At 50.1% G+C, this 13,734-nt stretch overlaps 1 protein-coding gene across 1 annotated transcript in view; it reads left to right on the top strand.

The window, feature by feature from the left end:
- The window catches only part of BMERB1 (bMERB domain containing 1), a 139,574-nt gene extending 126,620 nt beyond the window's left edge, over positions 1 to 12,954 (top strand). The window contains exons 3-6 of the mRNA XM_062179770.1: positions 773 to 846; positions 7,339 to 7,453; positions 8,433 to 8,515; positions 12,556 to 12,954. Of these exons, the coding sequence (XP_062035754.1) occupies positions 773 to 846; positions 7,339 to 7,453; positions 8,433 to 8,515; positions 12,556 to 12,671 (388 nt within the window). The 3' untranslated portion in view covers positions 12,672 to 12,954. The remainder of the gene's footprint in view (positions 1 to 772; positions 847 to 7,338; positions 7,454 to 8,432; positions 8,516 to 12,555) is intronic.
- Positions 12,955 to 13,734: the final 780 nt, after the last annotated feature.

Raw genomic sequence — 13,734 nt, 5'->3', positions numbered from 1 at the left:
CTCTGTAATTCTACCTCTCAAGTAAATAAATAAATAAATCTTAAAAAAAAAACCTCTGTAGGAATATGTATCAAATTGTTAGCATTGGTTCTCTCTAAAGCATAGAATGAGACTTGCTCTATCTTGTGAATTTCTGTACAATTAATTTAATAATAAAAGTCAAATATGTGGAAATGTCCTCATAGGAAAAATTTTTATTTATTTTCATTTTATTTGAAAGGCAGTGAAAGATAGAGACATACAAAGAGAGATCTTCCACACGCTGGTTCACTTCCCAAGTGCATGGCACAGTTAGGGCTGGACCGGCTTGAAGCCAGGAATCCAGAACTCAGTCTGAGTTTCCCGTGTTTGCGGCAGGGATCCAATTATTTTCCATCACCTGCTGCCTCCCAGAGTGCACACTAGCAGAAAGCTGGCAGGAACAGCACTGGGACTTGAACTCAGGCATTCTTAACATGGGACGTGGCCATCATAAGCAAGGTCTTAGCCATTGCACCAAACATCCATCTCAGGGGAAAAAATTTATTTTAAAAAAATTGAGCCTTCAACCTGAGCCCATTCATACTAGCAAACACAAGCAGATGAAGACTGGAGGGAACTCTCAGAAGGTGAATACAGTGATTGACCACAGAGGGATAACGGGCCATTTGTGGCGCTCATGTGGCCCTTACAGAGGCCAGCCCGCCCCGATGTGCCCTATGTGTTTAACCCGGGGTGATGCTGGGTGTAGTCTTGCCGCTGTAACCACTGTCACTGGCACCTGTCTCCCCAGGATGGATGACATCCAGCTCTGCAAGGACATCATGGACTTGAAGCAGGAGCTGCAGAACTTGGTCGCCATCCCAGGTAACCGTGTGGTACTTCACTGGGTGGTGAGCAGCTGCTCAGGCCTGCAAGGGCCTGCCGCTGGGCTCCGGAAGACAGAGCTTGTCTTTTCTTCTAGAGGGGCCTCGCTCTTGCAGCGTAGCACTCCCCGAATGCATGCCTTCACCCCGGACACATGGTTCAGTCTCTCCAAGTCAGGCAGACTCAGGCTCAAGTCCTAATTCTGCCTGCCTCCTTGACCTTGGGGAAGTCACCATCTCCAAGACTCAGTTTCTCCTCCTCCTCTGAATTGGGTGTAGTAATAGCAATAGCACCTGACCCAGGGGTATAAATATCACCTTGGCGAGCGAGACAGCACAGACCAAATGCTGCCTGCTATTTGGCCCAGAGTCCAGTGAGCATTGGCAGTTATCACCGTCCTTTTCCTGTTTGGGAATAGGCAGAGTATAGTGGTTACGATTCTGACTTTGGAGTCAAACCTGTGTTTGCTAGTTGTTGAGGACAATACTTCCTTGGTTCCTTCTCCCCCAGAAACCCTTTTCTGCCCATCCTGCTGGGCCAGGTGCTCTCTGTGGGACTTACCCGATCAAAGTCCTTAGCGCATAGCTGTGCATTGATTCATACATGTCTCTATCTAGATGTCATGCTTCTTGGGGTACACACGAGAGCCTGGTAGGTGCTAAAGGGAAGTTCACTGGGTGAATGAACACAGCTCTGTCAGATGAACCATGGCTTTGTAAGGAGCATCAGAGGCTGGATAAGTCCCCTCCCCACCCCCACCATCCTTGACTTGAACACTGTCACTATTCTATCAGCTGAGTAAGCGTGCGGTGTGCCAAGAGGCTGCTATGCAGCAGGCCCCAAGCTAGGTGCTGGACTGGAGGTGCTGAACAGAGAAGGATTCTGTGCTCTTGGGGAGCTCACAAGTCAGTGGAAACAAACAAGGCCTTGCACACAGGTGCGCCTGTACTGAGCAAAGCAGCAGCTACTACCAAGCAAGCAGTGCAGCGCAAGGTGCTATAGCACAGTGTTTTTCAACCCTGACACATGGATAAGTGTGGGGGGTGTCAAAATGTCAATGTCATCATCTGGGGGTTGAGGTCTCCGTGTTGTGCCTTATAGGATTTGTGGGCAGCATCCCTGGCTTCTGGCCACTACCTGCAAGGAGCACATGTCCCCCTCCCGCAGTTGTGCCACCAAAAATGTCTGCAGATGTTGCTGAATATCCCCCAAGGAGCATAAGAACTACTGCTCCAGGGTGCACTGACCTAGGGAGGGATCCACATGGGTAGTGTGTACAGTGATGGGTTAGATACCACTGCTTTATTTATTTATTTCTCGACAGGCAGAGTTAGACAGTGAGAGAGAGAGAGAGACAGAGAGAAAGGTCTTCATTTACCGTTGGTTCACCCCCTAAATGGCCGCTACAGCCGGCGTGCTGTGCCAATCCAAAGCCAGGAGCTTCCTCCTGGTCTCCCATGCAGGTGCAGGGCCCAAGCACTTGGGCCATCCTCCAATGCCTTCCTGGGCCACAGCAGAGAGCTGGACTGGAAGAGGAGCAACCAGGACAGAATCTGGCGCCCCGACCAGGACTAGAACCCGGGGTGCCGGGGTCACAGGTGAAGGATTAGCCAAGTGAGCCGCGGCGCCCGCCAGACACCACTGCTTTAACAGCATTGACTAGGCATCAGACAGGCCCCATGCAGGCCCTGGGACAGACACATCAATAGACTGTCCTCATTGAAAGCAGGTGACAGCTAATGGGCCCAGAATTTCTTTGTGGAGTGATCAACATGTTCTAAAATGAATTGTGTATTCACTCTGTGAAGACACTTGGAGCGGGTGAATTGCATGGGATGTGAATTGTATCTCAATGAAGTTGCCAAAAAATGTTAAATGTCAAGCATAAAACAATGAACGAATAGGGGGAAGGTACCCGTGTCCACACTCTAAATTCAGATTCAGTTGGCCTGCAATGCGGTTCTGACATTAGTAATTGCTTTTTCAATTTTTTTTTTTTAAACTTACTTGAGAGGCAGAGAGACAGACAGGCAGACAGAGCTCCCATCTGCTGGTTCATTCCTCAAATGCCTGCAATCCGAGAGCCAAGAATTCTATCCAAGTCTCCCACATAGGTGGCAGGGACCCAACATATTGACCCATTGCCTGTTGCCTTCCAGGGTCTGCATTAGCAGGAAACTGGAATCCAGAGTAGGTCTGAGACTGGAACCCAGGAACTCTGATATGGGATTCAAGGCATCCAAGTGGCGTGTTAACCACGAGGCCAAGTCCCCGCCCCCAACATTGGCCATGTTTAAAAGCTTCTCGCGTAACTGTGGTGAGCAGCCAGGGGCGAGAGCCACCAAATCTGTTGCTTTCTCTCACTTTATAGCCCTCAGAGGACCAGTTTGGTTGAAAGGCACAGCAGCCGTCCAGGCTTAGAAAAGCACAAAAGGAGCAATTACTGGAAAGACAGCAAAGTCTTCCAGAACCCTTGGGCACTGTATTCGTCTCCAGTCTCCCGTCTCAGTTCTGAAGCCTAAAGGTCTGAAATCAAGGTATCAGCAGGGCTGTTCTGCCTCCCCAGGCTCTGGGGGAGACTCCGTCCTTGCGCCCTCAGCCTTGGGTAGCTCCCATCCATCCTTGGCCCTCCTTGGCTTGTGGCTGTCTGGTCCCAATCCGCCTTCACATGGCCGTTTTCCCAGAGTGTCGTCTCTTCTTTAGGGACACCCATCATTGATTGACAGCACACTCTAATGAGGATGACCTCATCATAGCTTAACTAATTACAGCTGCAAAGTAATTGCCCAATTACTTTGGCTATGGGATTTTTCCAGATAGGGTAGACAGGCACGTTTGAGGGCAGACACTATTTCCTATTAGATTAGACATGAATTTGGGGTGAGGGAGAACACTGTTCAACCACTTAACATGTGTAAAGCTCAGCACCCCCTCCAAAGGGCCCAGAACAAACATAAAGTCCATGGAATATTCTTTGCCCCTCACCCCTATTTTGGGTGCACATGAGCCAATCATCTCTCTTCCATGATCTCCCCATGCAGGACCCCAACTTTCAGAACCTCTGTGTCTCCCAGGAGACTCCGATGGTCCAACCTGGGCCACCCCCCTTCTCAGGAAGGAGTCCCAGAGCTCACAGGTGGCTCTGCAGGGCACGTGGGAGCCTCGTGAGGCAACAGAGGCGTTTGAGCACAGCAAGGCTCCGGCAGGCCAGGGGAGCTCCTGCTGGGGCTGAGGCGGCCTCTAGAGCACACGTGGAAATGACTGAGCGCAGCTGACCAGGGCCGGGAGAGAACACCGCACTTCACAGAAGCATGGCCAACTCAGGGGTGAAGATAAATAATGTTTTGGTGTAATGTTTAAAAAATCAAAATTCATGCAGAAAAGCACTCATAGTGAACAAAACACCAAAAGCGTAAATAAAGATGGGATGCTACGCCCAAAGCATAAGCGAGGGCAGCCCTATGTGAGTGTCCCACCCCAGGTGGACTTCCCCCTTCACACCAGTCCCACTGAGTCCCCCCAAAACTGCTTCCTCCAGATGGCTCTTGTGCAGAAGTTCAGACATTCAGGTGCAGTGGGGACCCCTTCTTTCTCCTCTCCCCCGGCCACCTCTCCCCACCTCCTCCTCCTTCCCTCATGTTGAGTCTTTCTGTGTATTCTCAGGACCAGTGCCAGGTTTCTAGATGGATTTTGCTGCATTTAGGGGAAGAAACATCGACGTTTCTTGGCAACACATCAATCAATGTATTAAGAAAGGAGAACAGTGAAGGAACGAGAAAACCGTTTTTTTTTTTTTTTTTTTTTTTTGAGCCAGGGTCAGAACCTTGAAAGTGGGGTTGTGAGGTCAGGGACTGTGACTGGAGGAGCCTGGGGCCTTCCTGCCTCAACGGCTTCTCAAGGCCAAGCCAAAATGTCTCTGCTGCCGCCTCTGCCAACTGGGGGTGCTTAGGTCTGGCCGCAGAGGCCCCAGGCTCCGCCCCTGGGAAGTAAAAACAGTGTTTCCCTCCCAGGGTTGTTGGGGAAGATTAAGCAGTGGTTCTCAGTGAGGGTGATGTCCAGAGACGTTTTCAGGTGTCACGACTTGGGAGAAGGGGTGTCGCTCCTGGCCTCTCCGAGTGGGGCAGGGGTGTTGCTAAACAGCCTGCAGTGCACAGAATGATCTAATCCCAAATCCCAACAGTGCCCAGGTAGAAAAGCCTAATTTGGATGAAACTCTGAAGTCCATGGGAATTTGAACATAATTTTAATGGTTGCTTTGTTAAGCACTTGTCATGTGCTCACTTGGGCTATGAGATTTGCTTCTTCATTCAGTACGGATTTATTTCCTTTGCACCTGTAAATATTTAACCTGGAAGCCATTTAATCATTATGACCACAGTGAACCATGTAAAATAAGTGCGTCAGAACAGCAGCTAACTTTTCATGAGCCCTGACTGTGCTGCCAGCAGAGAGTTAGGTGTTTCACTTGGTCTGCACCTCTTACAACTTGTAACAACCTTAGGATCATGAGTATTGAGAGATTGGATACCCAGAGAGGTTGAGGAATATGCCCAGAGTCACACAGCTCAGCAGAGGCAGGTCCTGGGGCATCAGGTCAGGACTGTGTGATTCTACAGCGGGGGTTCACAGTTGTGGTAAGAGCTGTGGGCCAGGGAGAGTCAATGGGAGCCTGAGCTGAGGAGATGGGGGGAGGTGGTAAGAAGCGGGTAGATGGAGGCACTTGCTGGCATGTGGGAGATGCTGATAGGAAAGGTATGTGACACACACACAGGTGACCAGCACTGGCCAGTGACTTGGAAACTGGTTCATAAGCCAGCACAGCCCAGTTCTCTTAGAGTCACCATGGATGCTGCCACTGAGTATCCGGGTGAGGCTGGGGAATGCCTGCTCTGGCAAGAGCTAGACACACACAGATGAATAACCTGGGGACAAGGTTTGTCAGGTGCTCAGGGCCCTGGCCAAGATCTGGGGAGCTGTAGAGGGCCCTTGGGAATGCTGCAGTGCTACAGGTGGCCTGGAGAGGAAAGGCAGACTGAGGACTCCCTAGGAGAGCTGGGGTGAGCAAGGCGCCCTGGCAAGTCAGTGGGTGCTGGCACTCACATGAAGAGGGCAGGGAGGGGCCCCGTGGCACCAATGAATGATTTGGGGAACCAGGCCCCTCCCCCCCAGAGCACCCTCCAAGGGAGGAACAATGCCACCATCATTCAGCACAGCCAAGGCCAGGATTCTGTGGCTGCTAGCAATGCCACTGCCCCTTGGGCTCACCAGTAGCCTTCCAGTCAGTGAGAGAAACCAACCTGCCCTCCTGCCCAAATGCAGTCATCCATGTGTCCATGGGCTCCATTCCCAGAGTCAACCAACCAAGGATCAAAAATGTTGAGAGAAAGAAAGTGGTCTGTACTGAACACGTCCAGATGTGTTTCTTGTGAGGTGTAACGGTCATCACATAGCATTGGCATTGCATTAGGTATTGTAAGTCATCTAGAGGGGAGGTGAAGTACATAGGAGGGTGTACGGGTTGCCAGGGGTTAAGCCACCACTTGGAACTCCTGCATCCCATATCAAAGTGCCAGGGTTCGAGTCCTGGCTCTGCTTCCACTTCTAGCTTCCTGCTAATGCATACCTTGTAAGGCTGCAGATGGACTTGGGAGGCCCAGGTGGAGTTCTGGGCTCCTGGCTTTGGCCTTGTCCAGCCCCACTGTTGCAGGCATTTGGGGAGTGAACCAGCAGATAGAAAATCTCTCTTTGTATGTGTCTCTATGCCTTTCAAATAAAGTGAAAATAAATTAAAAATAAGTAAATAAGGCATATTGGAAGGTGTGCATAGGTTTTATGCAAACACGGTACCATTCTATAGAAAAGACTTGAGCATCCATGGATTTGGTGTTGGTAGAGGGTCCCAGAACCTAGCCTCCCTCCTCCCCCCTGACACCAAGGGACAGCTATATGATACTCTCCTCACCTCTAGTTCTGCTTCCAGATCTAGAAGTTGTCAGTGCCAATCCTAGGCGGGCAGACCTTGCAAGCTGCCCCACGGTTTTTATTCCAAAGGGGTCCAAGCTGAAGGAGCCCAAAGAAGGCTTAAGACTTTGCCTCTTCAGGTCCTCAGTCTTCATTTCTGGCCATTTTCTTTCTTTTCTGTTTGGTGTCCCTGCCCATGGTACTGGGGACAGGGATAATGTGATCAGCACTGATGACTGAAGTCTCCTGTCTTGCCCTCACCCCAGAGTAATTCTCCTGGCTCCCTGAGCCACACTTACCGTGTCACTGCCATTTGCTGAGCACTCACCAAGGCCAAGTTCTCGGCTGAACCCTTGACCAACATGGCTACATCTGAAACCTGCGCATTTTATGGGTGAGGAAACTGTAGCTAGAAAAAATCAAGTTCCCCCAGTGAGTGCAGGGGTAGAGCCAGGATTCCCACCACATCCCCTCAGCCTCCATTTCAAGTTGGACTCAGTTGCTGTTTTGCCAATGCTTTCTTCTTCCCAGAAAAAGAGAAAACCAAGATGCAGAAGCAGAGAGAGGATGAGCTCATCCAGAAGATCCACAAACTGGTGCAGAAGAGGGACTTCCTGGTGGACGACGCCGAGGTTGAGAGGTTAAGGTCAGTGGGCTGCTCGTCCCCCAGCGCTGGGCTGCCAGACCCTGACCTTCCACTTCCTTCCAGAGCTCATCTCCTGCTCCTGGCAGTCACAGCCTGTATCCGGCATGGCCTCGGTCAACACTCCCCGGACACTGAACCTGAGTGAATCCGGCCTTCTGCCGTGAGGGCCCATTTCATGTTCGAGAGAATATCAAGTCCAGCTCCAAAAGGCAGAGGCCTGTGTGTTTTAGGAAGGTGACCTGGAAGTAATCACACCACACAATACACAGCAGAGCTTCTTAAACGTTCCCCAGCTCATCCAGACTTCTTGAAACTACTCCTATCCTCTCTCTCTGAAAACTTTCCCGTACCAACTCACCTGCCCTCTCTACTTCCCAGCTTTTCTTCCTTTCCCTTCCAAGTGATTCCGATGCTTCTCCTACCTGTGTGCACCTGCCACCGTGATCTGGACAACAGACTATGGGCGCACAGGGGCTGGGCGTGGAGAACGCTGGGAGGGTCCACTCTTGACTGTTTACTCCCAGCACTCTCCTATGGAGGGCAACGTCCTCTATTCTCTGTGTCCTCCGACATCCCTCCCCACGGCCCAGCGACATGCCTTGCCTCTCTCAGCCTGGCTGGGTGACTCTTCCAAGAGCTAAGGTGGCTTGCTCTCTGACACCTCCCATGTCCCTGTGGTAGCACAAGTAATTAAGGTGGTGTAAAGGTACAAGATCAGAAGAGGTGTTGCTTGGCTCACCAAACTCCCAGCAGGAGGCTAGGTCCTGTGATGTCCCTGCCTCTGGCCTGGGGTCCTACTCTTGCTCCACCACTGATTCAGAGCAGGTTCATCCAACAGAACACACACAGTCCACATAACATCCATGCACTAGTCACAAAGTTCCCCACACTTAACCTCTTGTCTCATTCCGTTGGTTCCTTGATGTTTTCCTTGCTTACTGTTTTTTGATTCCTCTTTCCCACACATCTGCTTTCACAGAGAACAAGAAGAAGACAAAGAAATGGCCGATTTCCTGAGAATCAAGTTAAAATCTCTAGACAAAGTAACCAAATCTTCAGCCAGTAAGTACAGACGTTATTCCTCCTCCTTCCCCATCCAAGAGGAAAGGATATTTCAAGGAGATGTGGGAGCAAGAGAGGCACAATACAGTGCATTCTAGAGATCAAACCTGAGCACAGGACGGCAGCAGGCACCTTCCTTGGATGTGCAACCTGCAACGTCACCCAGGGCCCCGTGCTCAGCAGGGCACTTGGTTTCATGTCCTGCTGTTGCTGTCTTGAAATTCCTAATCATTTTGGGTCAAGGGGCCATGCATTTTCATTTTGTGCCAAATCCCACAAACTTTGTTGCCGGTCCTGGCAACAGCTGTCCCTTCCTAATTGTGTGGCTTGGTGCATGTCACAAGGTGCAGGAAGCCCTGCCTGCTGTCAGGGATGAGCTCTCTGGAGAAGCCAGAGCACCCCTCTCAGAATAGTAGCTTCAGAAGATACCCAGAGCAAAAAGGGCGTAGTATGAGAGAAGCTGGGGAAATGGTACGTATTTGACCCTCTATTTTTAGGGTCCCAGTGTCCATTAGGTTACTACAGTGGTAAGGTCCTGCTGTGAGGGCACCGTCTTCTCTTTGTTGACCAACGTTTCTCACGTGTGTTCTGACTGCTGTCTTAGTGAGGCCTCGCTCAGTTACAAGACACAGATGCCCAACTCAAAGATTTGCTGGAGAAAGAGCAGTAAGAAGTAGGGTCTCGGGGACCGAACGTTATGAAAACTTGCTCACTTTCCTCCATCTGTTTCTCATCTCTGCCCCTCTTTGCATGTTTGCTTCATTTTCCCCTACTGCTCAGCCTTCTCCATAGGGCCAGAACCCCAGAACGATAGCTTAGTGACCTCATATCAGTCCCCAAACTTCTTTCTTTGGGTATCTGACTACATAAATATCATGGGAAAATTCCAGTAGGCACTTCCTGGACTCTGTTTCCATTTCTGAGGTCCACTGTCATGAAGAGGCCAGGTACCAGCCTACACAATAAGTCCGTAGGAAAAGTGAGATCCACTTTTAAGCTGGAACAAGATCAGCGTGGATTGGCACAAAAGGGTGGGCTGAGAAATTGCCCATGGGCTCCATTAAAATGTGGTCAGTGAACCAATCGAGGAACACGAAGACTACAGTTGGGCCCCACAGGAGCTTCTTACTACTGGGCGAACTGGATGCAACCAAAGGCACTGTGCTGGGCAAATGGCAGTATTTTTGAAAGCACCTTCACCTCTGGCCCAGCAGACTGACCCCCAGGGACGGACACTGCCGGGAGAGGCCTGCAGCATCCCTGGATTTCAGAGTGTGGAACTTTGTTCAAGACAAAAAGTCTCTGTTCAGTCTAAGGTGATGTGGTGACTGAAGCCAGAGGTGATGCACTTCCACCATAGCTTCATTTTAACTTAAAATCACCATTCCCTTGCTTGAGTCAGCCTCATACCATTTTTAAAGTCAACAAGGTAGAAATCAATAAATCTGAATTCCAAAAAAAAACTTACAGCCAGGTCTGTGTCACACACCCAGCCCTGCTGCCACAGGGACAGAAGCTGTTACGAGAAGAAGAGGAACTAGAAATCTTGCTGGGAAATCAATAAATCTGAATCAATACATTTTGCTGCAGAAATCAATAAATCTGAAAAAAAAAATCTGAAAAAAACTGATTGGCCAGATCTCTATCACATGCCCACTCCTGCAGCCACAGGGACAAGAGCTGTTATGAGAAGAGAAACTGGAAATCTTGCTGGGAAGACAAAAGTCAAAAGCTGCTGCGATCTATATGCCCACACCCATGGTTTTCACTGACCATCCATTAACATCCTGTGAAAATACAGCTGTGAAGGGTGGGGAGTAAGGAAGGAAAAGGGGCTGAGGCCCCGAAAACTACAAAGCACATGATCCCTGCCTAAAGCCGGGATCCTCAGTGGACTATCTCTTCCATGAAGAGCAAAGTGGAAAAACTCCACCTTGCTGCATAAAGAAGGAGCAAATAAATTTGCCTTCTTAATAGGGCTGTAAGTTGGAAAATGATGATTCTGGCAAGAAAACAAAGCACATGCAAGGGGTCAAGTGTGGGGCCCAATTACATACCCTCATCTGGTGCTAGAACCCCAAGTTGGAAAACAGAGAACTATTCTAAAACCAGTGAAGTCCTTGGGGCCTCAGCAAGAACACCACAAAACTTCTCGGTAGAGATTTTTCAGCTTCTCACAGCGCACAGCACTGCCACAGATAAAACACCTCCTAGGAAAATGGGCTGTCAGTAGAAATTAAAGACCATGAACTACTGAGCCAGTATGAGAGTCAGTAGCTGTATCAAAGAAAATACCTTCCCAAGAGTCAAAATAACGGAGCCACCTAAAAGAGATGATAAACTGAATATATTTCAATTATCAAAGACATAGTAGAGGAAACAGAATCCAAAATGAAATAGCAGGATGCCATGAAAAAAGAAAGCTAACTTGGGAAAAATTAGCCTTTCAAAAGAATATTATCTTCACTGAAGGAAAAACTCGGCGGAGTGAATACACAGACACCATTGAAGGAAAGTTTCACAAATTGGAAAGCAGACATAAGGAAATTGCCCAGAATGTAGCACAGAGACTAAGAGATGAAAACTATGAAAGAGATGAAACTTAGAGACTAGAGTGAGAGAGCCCAACTTGCATTGAATCGGCACTCCAGAAGGAAAGCAAGCAGAGAATGGGGAAGTTGAGATTATCTGAAAAGATAATGTATAAGTATTTTCCAAACTTGAAAAACATGAGCCCTCAGATTAAAGTGACCTGAACAAAAATTCTCCTTTATTTAGTCACAAAATACTGAGTGCCAAGGCCCTGTGGCTGGGCTTGGGATATACAATGGTGAAGAGAACTGACTAGGAAAAGGGAAAAAGCTCTGGTTGAAAGCTGAGACCTGCAAGCCGGTAAGCCCACAGGAGGATGGGAACATTGATGAGACGTTTAAAATGCACGTGAGCTCTCCATACCACCTGAACAAGGCCTGAGCCAGGTGTAACCAGGAGTTGGAGTGGGGCTGGGACTGTAGACACTCAGGGCCCTCCTCACCTTTCTTTCTCTTTTTCTGTTCCTTTCTCCCTCTGTGTACCTACCTTGCTGCAGGCTCCCGGGCAGAGAAGAAAGCAGAGCCCCCACCTAGCAAGCCCATGGTGGCCAAGACAGGGCTGGCACTCATCAAGGATTGCTGTGGGGCCACCCAGTGCAACATCATGTAGCCCCCACATGGGGTGCTCCCAGGGCCACGGGGACCCCCTCCCACCCTCTTGTCTTCATAGACCCCATTTCACTGGGGCCCAAGAACTCTCCAAGGTGGAAGGGGTTGAAGGCAAGCCTGTGACTGCCGCCAGGGGCCATGGGTGTGGCAGGCGGGCCCAGCGCCCTATACAGAGTGTAGCAATAGGGAGTCCCTCACCGTCGCATGGCCCTCCCCAGAGCATGCCGAACCCAGGAGTCTGTCTCACTGTTTAGCCAACCACCAGGAAAGGTCCTCCTTCAAAAACGTGTATCTCCACTTCTATCTAGCTGTAGCTAACCCACCGTGCGAATGAACTGGGAGAGGGGCATGATCCCCAGGTGTGTGTAGTTGTGACTTCTCAACAAGCTAGCACCGTGTTGGACACATCCCCCATCCACCCTCCTAGCTCTGCTGTCAGGCCAGCCTCAGATGGGCATGAGTCCTGCCCCCTGTGTGTCCCCTCCCAGGGGCTGGGTCTGGAGGGCTCCCACACGACCCGTGCATCTCTCAGGCACCATTGGTAGAGCATCCTTAGACACACCACACGCCCACCTGTCAGGATTGAGCTTCACATCCCAGCCTGTGTCTGGGCACAGGCCACATCAGGAGGGTGTCAAACGCATCCCTGGCTCTTTCACTTGCTAGGTCTGCCCAGGTGTGCAGAGCACAGTGGGGATGGGAAGCCTGGGCGGGAGCAAATCTAATGGTTGGGGGAGGTCGCAGAGAACTGGAGGCTGCAATGTCAGGGGCAGGCAGACAAGAAAGGGGCCCAGAGCGGATGCTGACCCAGGTACTTTCCACCCACTGGGACCACTGCAGGGAGTGCCAGCAGGACGCCGCCTCACCAGCCCAACACACAGACCTCCGTAAAGAACAGTGACTGGCGGGAGAAGCAGCCTGGCTCCAGCGTGTCCGTCATTTGGTGGCGTATTTGAGCCAGCCTCACAATTCCACCTGTGTCAGTTGATATCCATTTACTACAGCCAGCCCGGCACAGCCCCGTGACCTCTCTGTACGTGTGTGTGTCGTGACCGGCCTAAGTAGTTAGCCTAAGATTCGCTGATGTGCAGTCATCCATCAGAGAAAATAAAAATGGAAACCACTGTACTTGGCATTTTAAAAGGTTTTACTTCCCCCCTCTCCCCGATTATGGAAGTCATCCATGTACATAGTAAATCATTTTAAAGGTACAGAAAATACAAGGAAGTTTTTAGTTCTTTTTAACACCATAATTTCTTCAGCTAGAGAGCACTTCTGACATTTTGATGCGTTTCCTTTTAGTCTTTTTTTTTTTTCTGCATTTCTTCACGATGAGATTTGCGGTACCACCTGATAACCAACTCCTCCCCCGCTCACTGTATCACTGCCTTCCCCTGACGTCACCAAGGGCTCTCTGTAAACATACACTGACCGTGCCAGCTCCTGGATGTGCCAACAGGTATCCAGCCATTTCTTCACTCTCAGGCACTGAGACTGCTGCTAACAAACACAAACAACGTCACGACACGCATCCTGGGGAGATAAAGCTTCATCGGATTTCCTGATTTTCCCCCTAAGAGAAACTCCTGGAAGTAAATTGTTGGGTTATTCATATGATAGCATTTTCATTTCTAAATCACAAAGAAATCCAGATGTCTGTCACAGGTGCGCAGCAGCTTTGGCGCTGACCCCGAGTATCTCAAAGAAATACCTGGCTCCCTCCTCCTCTGCCTCAGACATGCTCCTGTTTAAGGGTAGGCTTGGCCTGCACGCCACTTTCTGCCATTCTGACCACTCAGTGCCACCATGGTGGCCGCAGGGGACACCGTGTCCTCCTTTACTGCAAAGCACCAAGCATGCACCAGACTGTGGGGGCGTCCTGGGGCTGCCACTACAAATCACCTCACACCACGAGGCTAAAGTCAACACAACTGCATCCCCGCGTGGGGCAGGAGGTGAGAAGTCTGAAGCCAAGGGTGCAGCAGTTCAGCCGCCGTCTGTGACACCAGCGTCCCACAT

The sequence above is a fragment of the Lepus europaeus genome, chromosome 21, assembly GCF_033115175.1.
Source record: "Lepus europaeus isolate LE1 chromosome 21, mLepTim1.pri, whole genome shotgun sequence".
Classification (NCBI taxonomy): Eukaryota; Metazoa; Chordata; class Mammalia; order Lagomorpha; family Leporidae; genus Lepus; species Lepus europaeus.
This window is presented reverse-complemented; position numbering and strand designations above follow the sequence as displayed.